Source organism: Salmo salar, chromosome ssa15 (assembly GCF_905237065.1).
Source record: "Salmo salar chromosome ssa15, Ssal_v3.1, whole genome shotgun sequence".
NCBI classification, from domain to species: domain Eukaryota; kingdom Metazoa; phylum Chordata; class Actinopteri; order Salmoniformes; family Salmonidae; genus Salmo; species Salmo salar.
The window spans coordinates 44,784,341-44,796,382 of NC_059456.1; the positions used below are offsets into that span (position 1 = coordinate 44,784,341).

At 44.0% G+C, this 12,042-nt stretch overlaps 1 protein-coding gene across 9 annotated transcripts in view; it reads left to right on the forward strand.

Annotated features, from left to right (window-relative positions):
* Positions 1–12,042, forward strand: part of syne2a (spectrin repeat containing, nuclear envelope 2a) — a 250,928-nt gene that overhangs the window by 200,045 nt on the left and 38,841 nt on the right. For 7 of the 9 annotated variants that reach the window (XM_014145109.2, XM_014145105.2, XM_014145104.2 and 4 more), the window contains 4 exons: positions 3,619–3,669; positions 3,858–4,089; positions 4,681–4,875; positions 10,245–10,370. In XM_014145109.2, the coding sequence (XP_014000584.2) occupies positions 3,619–3,669; positions 3,858–4,089; positions 4,681–4,875; positions 10,245–10,370 (604 nt within the window). Of the gene's footprint in view, positions 1–3,618; positions 3,670–3,854; positions 4,090–4,680; positions 4,876–10,244; positions 10,371–12,042 lie in introns of all 9 variants that reach the window. The other 2 variants (XM_014145107.2, XM_014145108.2) reach the window with 2 other exon arrangements.

The following is a 12,042-nucleotide window of genomic DNA, read 5'->3' on the forward strand; positions in this document are numbered from 1 at the left end:
TGAGGGAGCTTGTTCCACCATTGGGGTGCCAGAGCAGCGAACAGTTTTGACTGGGCTGAGCAGGAACTGTGCTTCCGCAGAGGTAGGGGGGCCAGCAGGCCAGAGGTGGATGAACGCAGTGCCCTTGTTTGGGTGTAGGGCCTGATCAAAGCCTGAAGGTACGGAGGTGCCGTTGCCCTCACAGCTCCGTAGGCAAGCACCATGGTCTTGTAGCAGATGCGAGCTTCAACTGGAAGCCAGTGGAGTGTGCGGAGGAGCGGGGTGACGTGAGAGAACTTGGGAAGGTTGAACACCAGACGGGCTGCGGCGTTCTGGATGAGTTGTAGGGGTTTAATGGCACAGGCAGGAAGCCCCGCCAACAGGGAGTTGCAGTAATCCAGATGGGAGATGACAAGTGCCTGGATTAGGACCTGCGCCGCTTCCTGTGTAAGGCAGGGTCGTACTCTGCGAATGTTGTATAGCATGAACCTACAGGATCGAGTCACCGCCTTGTTAGCGGAGAACAACAGGGTGTTGTCCAGGGTCACGCCGAGGCTCTTAGCACTCTGGGAGGAGGACACAATGGAGTTGTCCACCGTGATGGTGAGATCATGGAAAGGGCAGTCCTTCCCCAGGAGGAAGAGCAGCTTCATCTTGCCGAGGTTCAGCTTGAGGTGGTGATCCGTCATCCACACTGATATGTCTGCCAGACATGCAGAGATGCGATTCGCCTCCTGGTTATCAGAAGGGGGAAAGGAGAAGATTAATTGTGTGTCGTCTGCGTAGCAATGATAGGAGAGACCATGTGAGGATATGACAGAGCCAAGTGACTTGGTGTATAGTGAGAATAGGAGAGGGCCTAGAACTAAGCCCTGGGGGACACCAGTGGTGAGAGCACGTGGTGCGGAGACGGATTCTCGCCACGCCACCTGGTAGGAGCAACCTGTCAGGTAGGACGCAATCCAAGAGTGAGAGATACCCAACTCGGAGAGGGTGGAGAAGAGGATCTGATGGTTCACAGTATCAAAGGCAGCAGGTAGGTCTAGAAGGTTGAGAGAAGAGGAGAGAGAGTTAGCTTTAGCAGTGTGGAGAGCCTCCGTGACACAGAGAAGAGCAGTCTCAGTTGAATGACCAGCCTTGAAACCTGACTGATTTGGATCAAGAAGGTCATTCTGAGATAGATAGGAGGAGAGCTGGCCAAGGACGGCACGTTCAAGAGTTTTGGAGAGAAAAGAAAGAAGGGATACTGGTCTGTAGTTGTTGACATCGGAGGGATCGAGTGTAGGTTTTTTGAGAAGGGGTGCAACTCTCGCTCTCTTGAAGACGGAAGGGACGTAGCCAGCGGTCAAGGATGAGTTGATGAGCGAGGTGAGGTAAGGGAGAAGGTCTCCGGAAATGGTCTGGAGAAGAGAGGAGGGGATAGGGTCAAGTGGGCAGGTTGTTGGGCGGCCGGCCGTCACAAGACGCGAGATTTCATCTGGAGAGAGAGGGGAGAAAGAGGTCAAAGCACAGGGTAGGGCAGTGTGAGCAGGACCAGCGGTGTCGTTTGACTTAGCAAACGAGGATCGGATGTCGTCAACCTTCTTTTCAAAATGGTTGACGAAGTCATCCGCAGAGAGGGAGGAGGGGGGAGGGGGAGGAGGATTCAGGAGGGAGGAGAAGGTAGCAAAGAGCTTCCTAGGGTTAGAGGCAGATGCTTGGAATTTAGAGTGGTAGAAAGTGGCTTTAGCAGCAGAGACAGAAGAGGAGAATGTAGAGAGGAGTGAGTGAAAGGATGCCAGGTCCGCAGGGAGGCGAGTTTTCCTCCATTTCCGCTCGGCTGCCCGGAGCCCTGTTCTGTGAGCTCGTAGTGAGTCGTCGAGCCACGGAGCAGGAGGGGAGGACCGAGCCGGCCTGGAGGATAGGGGACAGAGAAAATCAAAGGATGCAGAAAGGGAGGAGAGGAGGGTTGAGGAGGCAGAATCAGGAGATAGGTTGGAGAAGGTTTGAGCAGAGGGAAGAGATGATAGGATGGAAGAGGAGAGAGTAGCGGGAGAGAGAGAGCGAAGGTTGGGACGGCGCAATACCATCCGAGTAGGGGCAGAGTGAGAAGTGTTGGATGAGAGCAAGAGGGAAAAGGATACAAGGTAGTGGTCGGAGATTGGGAGGGGAGTTGCAATGAGATTAGTGGAAGAACAGCATCTAGTAAAGATGAGGTCAAGCGTATTGCCTGCCTTGTGAGTAGGGGGGAAGGTGAGAGGGTGAGGTCAAAAGAGGAGAGGAGTGGAAAGAAGGAGGCAGAGAGGAATGAGTCAAAGGTAGACGTGGGGAGGTTAAAGTCACCCAGAACTGTGAGAGGTGAGCCATCCTCAGGAAAGGAACTTATCAAGGCGTCAAGCTCATTGATGAACTCTCCAAGGGAACCTGGAGGGCGATAAATGATAAGGATGTTAAGCTTGAAAGGGCTGGTAACTGTGACAGCATGGAATTCAAATGAGGAGATAGACAGATGGGTCAGGGGAGAAAGAGAGAATGTCCACTTGGGAGAGATGAAGATTCCAGTGCCACCACCCCGCTGGCTCGATGCTCTAGGGGTATGCGAGAACACGTGGGCAGACGAAGAGAGAGCAGTAGGAGTAGCAGTGTTATCTGTGGTAATCCATGTTTCCGTCAGCGCCAGGAAGTCTAGGGACTGGAGGGTAGCATAGGCTGAGATGAACTCAGCCTTGTTGGCTGCAGACCGGCAGTTCCAGAGGCTGCCGGAGACCTGGAACTCCACGTGGGTCGTGCGCGCTGGGACCACCAGGTTAGAGTGGCAGCGGCCACGCGGTGTGAAGCGTTTGTATGGCCTGTGCAGAGGGGAGAGAACAGGGATAGACAGACACATAGTTGACAAGCTACAGAAGTGTTGTTTCTTGTATTATTGTCTCTTGTGTCTTTAGAGAACTGTTTCACTTTGATATCCTTTTTCTTCTGTCCTGATTTTCTCTTTTCTTCTGTTAACTAGATATTCTTTGTTGTTCTTCGTTAGCTAGCTAGCTTCTTCCAAAAGAGTCCCTAGCAACTGCTTAGCAACTGGTAAACAATTCAGCTAGCTAAGATAACTACAATTTTATGAAAAATAGTTATTTTTCAAAAGCCTATCTTCTTTGTTTGTTGCTTGTTTTTTCTCCTATTCAGTCTTGCCGTTTTCTTTTGCTTTTTTCCGATGTACTTCACTCTAAAAACCATGTAAATTTCAATATTTGTAGGAGCTCATTTTTCAGCTGCTAATGCTCAAATTGGAGTTCCGGAACTCGATAGATAGATAGATCAATATACCTTCCAGTTGAATAGTTTTTTACGAATAAATGCATAAATGACCAATTTTAAACAATAAAAATGGGACACTTACCACGTTTTTTTTCGCCATCCCACTAGTTCTATTTCACTGAACTTACTTTCAAGGAACTACCCTTGCAGTTACTTTCAGAGAAAACCTTTGCGTTTTACTCTGTAATGCTGCCTAAGCTACTTAAATGTATTTGTTTCTGACATGTATCTGATTTTTTACCACGATGTAATGGAATGGGAGTTATCCTTTCACATCATTACAATACAATACATTACTTGCTTTAGTGGTCCATTTGCATGGATATTCAAAATGTTTTCTTGTCACAGTATTCAACCTACACACATCACAAGCTGGGAGCAGCACTGGGGCACTTCGGGGTAATGTATTTCAGTGATGTGCTCGCTAGTTATCCTTATATGGTGTAAATGACCCTCTGCCCTCATTTTCTCTCTTTTCCTCCCCCCTTCCCTCTCCTTCCCCTCTCCTCTTCTCTCCTCTGCCCTCCTATCTTATCCTTTCCTCCCCCTTCCTTCTCTCCCTCTCTACTCTCCTCTCCTCCAAGCAGGCCTGACCTCACCCTAAAGCTCGCCCAGATGAGAGAGCGATGGCAGCGGATTGTTAGTGTGGCACAGCAGCGAAGTAGCCTGGTGCAGGAACGGCTGGGCCAGTGGCGGTTCTACACCCGGGGTGTGAGGAGGCTAGGGGGGCTGCTGAGAGATGTGGAGACCTTACTTCCTTCTGCTGCTCAGGCCCTCTGCACTCTGCAGCAGCTACCATGTTCCCTGGAGGACTTGAGGGTGAGAACATCATATAATTAAATAAATTATCTGTGATGGATGGTAATTCCATTTTTATAGAGACCATGCTAATTCAGAGCTATCAGGGCAATATTTGCTATTTCTAAACATGTATGTGATTTTGGAGTACCGCAGCTAGCGATTGCGCAATGCACAACACACTTTAGGTGCGGTTTATTTTCATTCCACAACTTGATACACTAAAAGATAGGTTTTTGAGATATCCATTTGAACATAATGTTAAATCATTTTTTTTTTTTTTTGTTGTTGTATTGAGTCACTATCAGTACAATCAGAATCATAATCACAATTTTTGAACAATTACACCTCCCATCCTTCCCGCCCCCCATCCCCAACAAACCTCTGGCAGCTCCACCTCATCCCCAAACTTGGTCTAAACACAATACTGGTATGAAGAACAAAAACATACAAATCGAATAATAACAAACAAACAATAAATTAAAAAGTACACACAACAAGAGTGTTGCTTCTAACACCTTCTACTCCTCTCTGTTAAATAGGCTAACAAATGCTAACCCATCATAGGTGAAACTATACAGTAACTAAGACTGCTTTGTCTCCCCTCTTCAGCGTGCTGAAGAGACTCTCGCCCAAAACAACGGCTTCTACAGACACACACTAGAGACAGGCAGGCTGCTGTCCTCCATGGCAGAGCTACAGACACAGGCCCAGCTACAGACAGAGTTACAGACCTTGCAGGAGTCCTGGGACCACGCCAGGGAGCTACTGGGAGAAAGGAGAATCCTGCTGGAAGCTGTTATTCGGGTATATCAGTCAATCAATTAACCAATCAATCCCTTGGAAGCACTTGAACGTGAGCGCTAATTTTACATTGTAGTCATTTTTTACTTTTTTGTCATATAACAGATGCTCTTATCCAGAGCAACTTGCAATCAGTGCATTTTACGAAGCAAATAAGCTAAACCAATATCATCGTCATTGCAAGTAAAACCTTCAAAATCAGTGCGAGAAGAAAATAAAAATAAACTGTTAAAGATCCTCTTTACACAGAACTTTTGCATCTGAGCTTGCTATTGACCCAAGTGTTACACTAACTGGACAGAAATATTGTTCAGAAATGACCCTTACTATTAGACAGAAAGGAGCACACCTCCCTACACATGAACATTTGGGTCGACCAATAATAGATTATTTTGAAACAAAGAAAACAGAGATAGAATGCAAAAAGAGCAGCCCTTTTTTTGATCTTTCACGATAGACAGGGATTCCCATTCATCTGATAGGGGAGATTATGATTAAGGCGGAGGATCTCTAAAATGATATGTAATTATGACACATCTCTCTCTCTCTCTCTCCCTCTCCACCCCCTCTCTCTTTTTACCCCATGTTCTTCAGTACAAGCACCAAAACCCCCTTCTTTATGAGTGGGGCTGGGGGGTTGGGGTGTTAAGGCTTAAAGACTGCCAAACGTGTGTGTGTGTGTGTGTGTGTGTGTGTGTGTGTGTGTGTGTGTGTGTGTGTGTGTGTGTGTGTGTGTGTGTGTGTGTGTGTGTGTGTGTGTGTGTGTGTGTGTGTGTGTGTGTGTGTGTGTGTGTGTGTGTGTGTGTGTGTGTGTGTGATTTGAATGTCTGTTAGCTGCAGTTGACCCACATACCATGTACTGTATCTGTGCACTGCCCAGTGAAAGCCCCCTAACAGCCAAGGTCATCAAAGAGTAACCCTAATCTAACCATAATCCATGCTGGGGCCAGCTGCCAGCTACGGTTAAGGCCACACGGAGACGCAATAACACGGATGAAATTGTATATTATGAATTCACAATTGTCTGTGTATTTCCATCAAAACTCAACTTCAACTCAAGTCAAATATTTTTCGGCAGTGAGTTGCCTACTTCAAAAAATGGTTTATGTCTGGCCATCTTCTCCGTTGTCCATCATCCATCAACGGATGACTGAATCCTACTGGCACAATACAAAATCTCACAACCATCATCAAATCAAAGTAAACTTTACAGTTGCCAGCTAACCCTGAGAAATACAGAATATTTGTAACGATCGTCGTATATCGTGGACCAAGGCGCAGCGGGTTGAGTGCTCATTTTAAACTTTATTTGAGACACGTAACAAGAAATCAACCGACCGCACAGTATTACAGGCTAAACGCAGCAGTGCAAAAACAACTTCCCACAAAACCCATTACAAAAACACCCCTCTATATAGGACCTTCAATCAGAGGCAACGGAACAGCTGCCTCCAATTGAAGGTCCATCCAATAACCCTAAACATAGAACTAAAAAGACTAGACCAGAACATAGAAATATACTAACATAGAACATAACCAAAAACCCCGGAACACTCTAAACAAACACCCCTCTATATAAACACATAGCCCAACAAACCCCGAAACACTGTAAACAAATACCCCCTGCCACGTCCTGACCAAACTATAATAACAAATAACCCCTTTACTGGTCAGGACGTGACAATATTAGGCACAGTATGGTCCATCACTACTGCTACCACCAGCTGGGTTGGGCTCAATTCCATCCATTTCAATTCAGTCAATTCAGGAAGTAAACTGACATTTCCAATTCTAATTTTACAAAACATTTCATAGAGAGAAAATTAGGGCTGATTTTCCAGACACAGATTAAGCCTAGTTCTGGACTAAGACGAGGAGATTCTCATTGAAAGTGCTTTTCAGTCCAGTACTAGGCCTAATCTGTGTCTGGGAAACCGGCCCTTAAAGTTGTCACTACGGTTTAGGATGACATTTTCCCGAGATGATGATGTAAAGTCAGTTTTGCAGTTTTCACCGTAAAGTCTGTAGCTAGGATTTGGGAGATGGCGAGCTGATCCTAGATTTGAACCTGAAGTCAATTTAGGAGCGGTTCCTTTACCTCCGTCTTAAAGGTTGGATGAAACCACACCCCTCAGGCTGCTGAGTCTGATTGGTTGTTGCTGTGACACAGAGGCAGCTGTGAGCCTCGAAAGGGGCTTGCTTTGAGTCTTTGCTATCTGGCCATGCTAGAAAGGGCACAAGTATCGCACCTCATAACCACAAACACGATTTCAACCACCATAAACCCAAACCTTTACCCTAACCCTAATTCCAACCCTTTGAAAACCCCATGTAAACCAAATTATACCATTGTAGAGTGGCCATCTAGTGACTACTCACACTTGTTGCTGTCTGTTGGAGCCATTATGACCTCATCTGTGAGTGTTGTTTACGACCCCCTGGGGGGTCAGGTTAGTTGCGGTGAACCCCTTCCATAGGATCTGCGTGAAAGCAGAGGCCACGGAGGCCAAGCTAAGTGTTGTGTCCAAAATGACACACAATTCCCTATATAGTACACTACAGTGCCTTCAGAAAGTATTCGCACACCTTGACTTTTTCCACATTACATTGAGATGTTGTGTCACTGGCTTACAAACAATAGCCCATAATGTCAAAGTGGAATTATGTTTTTAGAAATAATATATATATTTTTTTTTATTAAAAGCTGAAATGCCGTAAGTCAATAAGTATTCAACCCCTTTGTTCTGGCAAGCCTAAATAAGTTCAGGAGTAACAACTTGCTTAACAAGTCACATAATAAGTTGCATGGCCTCACTCTGTGTGCAATAATACGTTTTACAATGCCTTGCAAAGAAGGGCACCTATAGAAGGGATGGTTGTTTAGCAACAGAATCGACTCATGCGCAACTATGTAGCGAAACAGACATGGTTGGCTTATATTGTTGACAACATGTAAGCCATATTTCGTCTCCAATGTTTATTGAAAACATAAATATATTTGCACAATGAGCACTTCTCTCAAATACATCGTCACAGTTGTTGGATAGTTATCTAGCTAATTAGAACCACATTAACATTGACATGAAATCAGTCAAAACACCTCAAAACAAGACATGGTATCAAGAACAAGATTAAACGAGCTAAAACGAGCCACTTACAATCCCCTACATGTCAGTTTCCTGTCATTCTTGTTAGCAGTCTGGCCATCCAGAATCACAACAACATATTGACTTCTGCCCCATGGAAGCATGCACATCATTTTTGAGACGTTGTCAGCCAACCCATCTATTGAGGATGGTGAAGTTATGAATTACACTTTGGATTGGTTATCAATACACCCAGTCACTACAAAGATACAGGTGTCCTTCCTAACTCCATTGCCAGAGAGGAAGGAACCCACTCAGGGATTTCCCCATGAGGCCAATGGTGACTTTAAAGCAGTTTGAGTTTTGGCTGTGACAATGTTGTTGATCCAACTGAGGAGATAACACCATACATTATTTTTTATTTCATATATTTTTTGGTACTTTTACCCCTTTTTTCTCACCAATATTGTGATATCCAATTGGTAGTTACAGTCTTGTCCCATCGCTGCAACTCCCATACGGACTCTGGAGAGGCGAAGGTCGAGAGCCATGCGTCCCCCAAAACATGACCCTGCCAAGCCGCACTGCTTCTTGACACACTGCTTGATTAACCCGGAAGCCAACCGCACCAATGTGTCGGAGGAAACACTGTACAACTGACGATCGAAATCAGCTTGCAGGCGCCCTGCCCACCACAAGGAGTTGCTAGAGAGCGGTGGAACAAGGAAATCCCGGGCCGGCCAAACCATCCCCTAACCTGGACGACGCTGGGACAATTGTGCGCCGCCTCATGGGACTCCCGGTCACAGACTGCTGGACATTTTAATTTTCCACAAATTAGCAAACATTTCTAAAAACATGTTTACACTTTGCATGTGTTAAAAAATATACATTTAATACATTTTGAATTCAGGCTGTAACACAACAAAATATGGAATAAGTCAAGGGGTATGAATACTTTTTGAAGGCACTATATTTTTTACCAGAGCCATATGGGCCCTGGTCAAAAGTAGGGCACTAAATAGGTATTCAGGAGGCCAAGTCAAAGAATTTATGTCAGCCCCGGTGAATGGGAAATCCCTAAGCTATATAGGCACAAGGCGAGACCCAGATGCAGACACATGAGGCAGATTTAGGAGGCCAAGTCAAAAAGTTTATGTCAGCCCCGGTGAATGGGAAATCCCCAAGCTATCAAGGCGAGACCCAGATGCAGACACAGGAGGCAGATGGTTGGAGTCTTACAATGTTTAATAATCCAAAGGGGTAGGCAAGAGAATGGTCATGGACAGGCAAAAAGGTAAAAACCAGATCAGAGTCCAATAGGTACCGAAGGGCAAGCAGAACCAAGGTCAGGGCAGGCAGGATGATCTGGCAGGTAGGAAAGTAGTCCATAGTCAGGCAGGGGTCAGAACCGGGAAGACTAGCAAAAGAATAGAAAAGGAGTATGGGAAAAAACACGCAGGTTGACTTGACTAAACATACAAGATGAACTGGCACAGAGAGACAGGAAACACAGGGATAAATACACTGGGGAAAATAAGCGACACCTGGAGGGGGTGGAGACAATCACAGGAACAGGTGAAACAGACCAGGCCATGACTTTTATTTTATTTTTTATTTTTATTTCACCTTTATCTAACCATTATTATTATTTATTATTATTTATTTATTTTTTATTATTTATTATTATTTATTTATTCGACACATATAACAAAACAGAGTTACACATGGAGTAAAACAAACATACAGTACAAAAATAAGTCTATATACAATGTGAGCAAATGAGGTGAGATAAGGGAGGTAAAGGCAATAAATAGGCCATGGTGGCGAAGTAAATACAATATAGCAATTAAAACACTGGAATGACACAATATTTTTTATTTTTTTATTATTATTATAATAAAATTTTTATTATTAAAAAATAAAAAATTGTGACACAAGCACAATAGTGTGTAGACAATGTCTGAAATAGAGATAGCTAATTGTCATTAAAGAAAGGGAAATACACACCAATCTCCCACTCAAATGTGTGACTGAATCTTTGATTAGAGTTAGGGTAACATTTGTGTTTTAGTGGTATATTCAGAAAATGCATTTGAAACTTTTGATTGTGGATGTGGAGAGTGTGTGACCTATCTATTTCTGGGAACCCTTTTTGCCCATAGAATAATATACTTTACCTAAGTCACGCTATTCAATTTAATCTGATGTTGTTTTTTGCTGAACTGAACTGTAAACTAATATTGTCAATGAGATTGTTAAATTTAACTTCTCTATATCTTGTAGAATTGGGGCCACTTTCAGGTTAGACTAGTCGACAGCGCACACAAACTGGACGAGCTCAGGGACAGGCTGAAGCAACCGCTGCCAGAGAGGCTGGAGGAGCTACAGGGTGAAGAGAAGCTCATAGAGGTGACTACCTTCTCAATCTGTGTGTGTGTGTGTGTGTGTGTGTGTGTGTGTGTGTGTGTGTGTGTGTGTGTGTGTGTGTGTGTGTGTGTGTGTGTGTGTGTGTGTGTGTGTGTGTGTGTGTGTGTGTGTGTGTGTGTGTGTGTGTGTGTGTGTGTGGACACGCATGCCGCTGTGCGTCTGCGTGTGCTTACATGCAACTGCGTGTGTGTGCATCCCACTTTGTGATATTGAGCTGTGTATATTAGTGTCTCTTTGTGTGGGTGGATTTGAACCTCTCCGTGCTGTTAGCTTAGAAGGTAACACTTGAGGTAAGTCAATAGGTGAGTAACACTAGCTAGGTTTCCAACCAATTAGTGACCAATTTTTATGCGAATAATCTAAAATCCGCATGAATAAAATATGCGTATTTTCCCACCAGAGGTGTGTTTATACCAAACGGACTTGTTGCGATCAGGGTGTGATGAGGTAGTGCACACAAACATGTATTTTTCATGTAACTTTCATGTAGTGATAGTTTTGTCTCCAAAACTGTTGCGTTAAATAACAAATGTATGTGCCTACTTTGGTCTTGTGCGCTCTAGGCAACAACAGATACTGTGTGGGTAGGTTGTGCGGGTAGGCTATACATGATGAGATTAGCCTATTATGTATAAGAGCGATAATATTTTTATTTGTCATCGATCATCATTTTTCCATAATAAGACCCTCAATATTTATTTGAAAGTAGCATCAAGCTCATCACCTTGTGCTTTCACCACCCTGTGAAGTTCATCACCATTTATGTCATCTGTAGCCTAATAAACTGCATGGTTTCTAAGTTGTAGTGGTTGGACCACACACCATATCATCGGGTGACTCATAAAGGCGTTTCCGCCGCCATTTCTTGCATAATACATTTTACCGATACAAAAAGATCCCACTGATCGCAAATGATCTGTCGGCATAGAATTGTACCGAAACTTTATGTTTCCATCACAGCTGTCGTGATTTCTTTTTATACGGTATGACTTTACTCGCATAAAAACTGTGAATGGAAATGTGCTTACTGACATAGAAATTGCCACGGCATTGATAATGATAGAATCAAACATCTAGATACAATGTAATACTGTTTTATTTCAATTCTGCGGAATAGCAGCACCTCAGACCTGACTTAAAAGGATAGTTCACTCAAAAATATATTTAATATTTTGCTCATTCGTCCACTGTTAATACAATCTACAAAAATGTGCATGTCTGCAGTCAAGTTTTCAAGGTAGAGCACTTTCAGAACAGAGCGTTTCGCATCATATGAAACCTGACTGCTGAAATGCACAACGTTTTGGGATTATATTAACAGTGCACTAATGAACAAAATACTAAAATATAGTTTTTGAGTGAACTAACCCTTTAACCTCATTTTGTGGGCGGCTGTTGATCAAGGTCTCATTGGAGAGGTACGTCTATTGTGAAGAATGAGGATAAAGGTGGCAAAGATAGTCGAGTGCAATCAGGTTTATTTAAAGTGCATTGTCCATGGGTCTCAACACACTTTACATAAGGCAAGGAAACAAAAAAACAACAAAACGATGTAGGAAAAGGAGGAAAAAAAGGGTAAAGAAGTGTTTAGTCGCATCCCAAATGGCACACTATACCCTATAATGTATTACTTTTAACCAGGGTCCATAAGCCT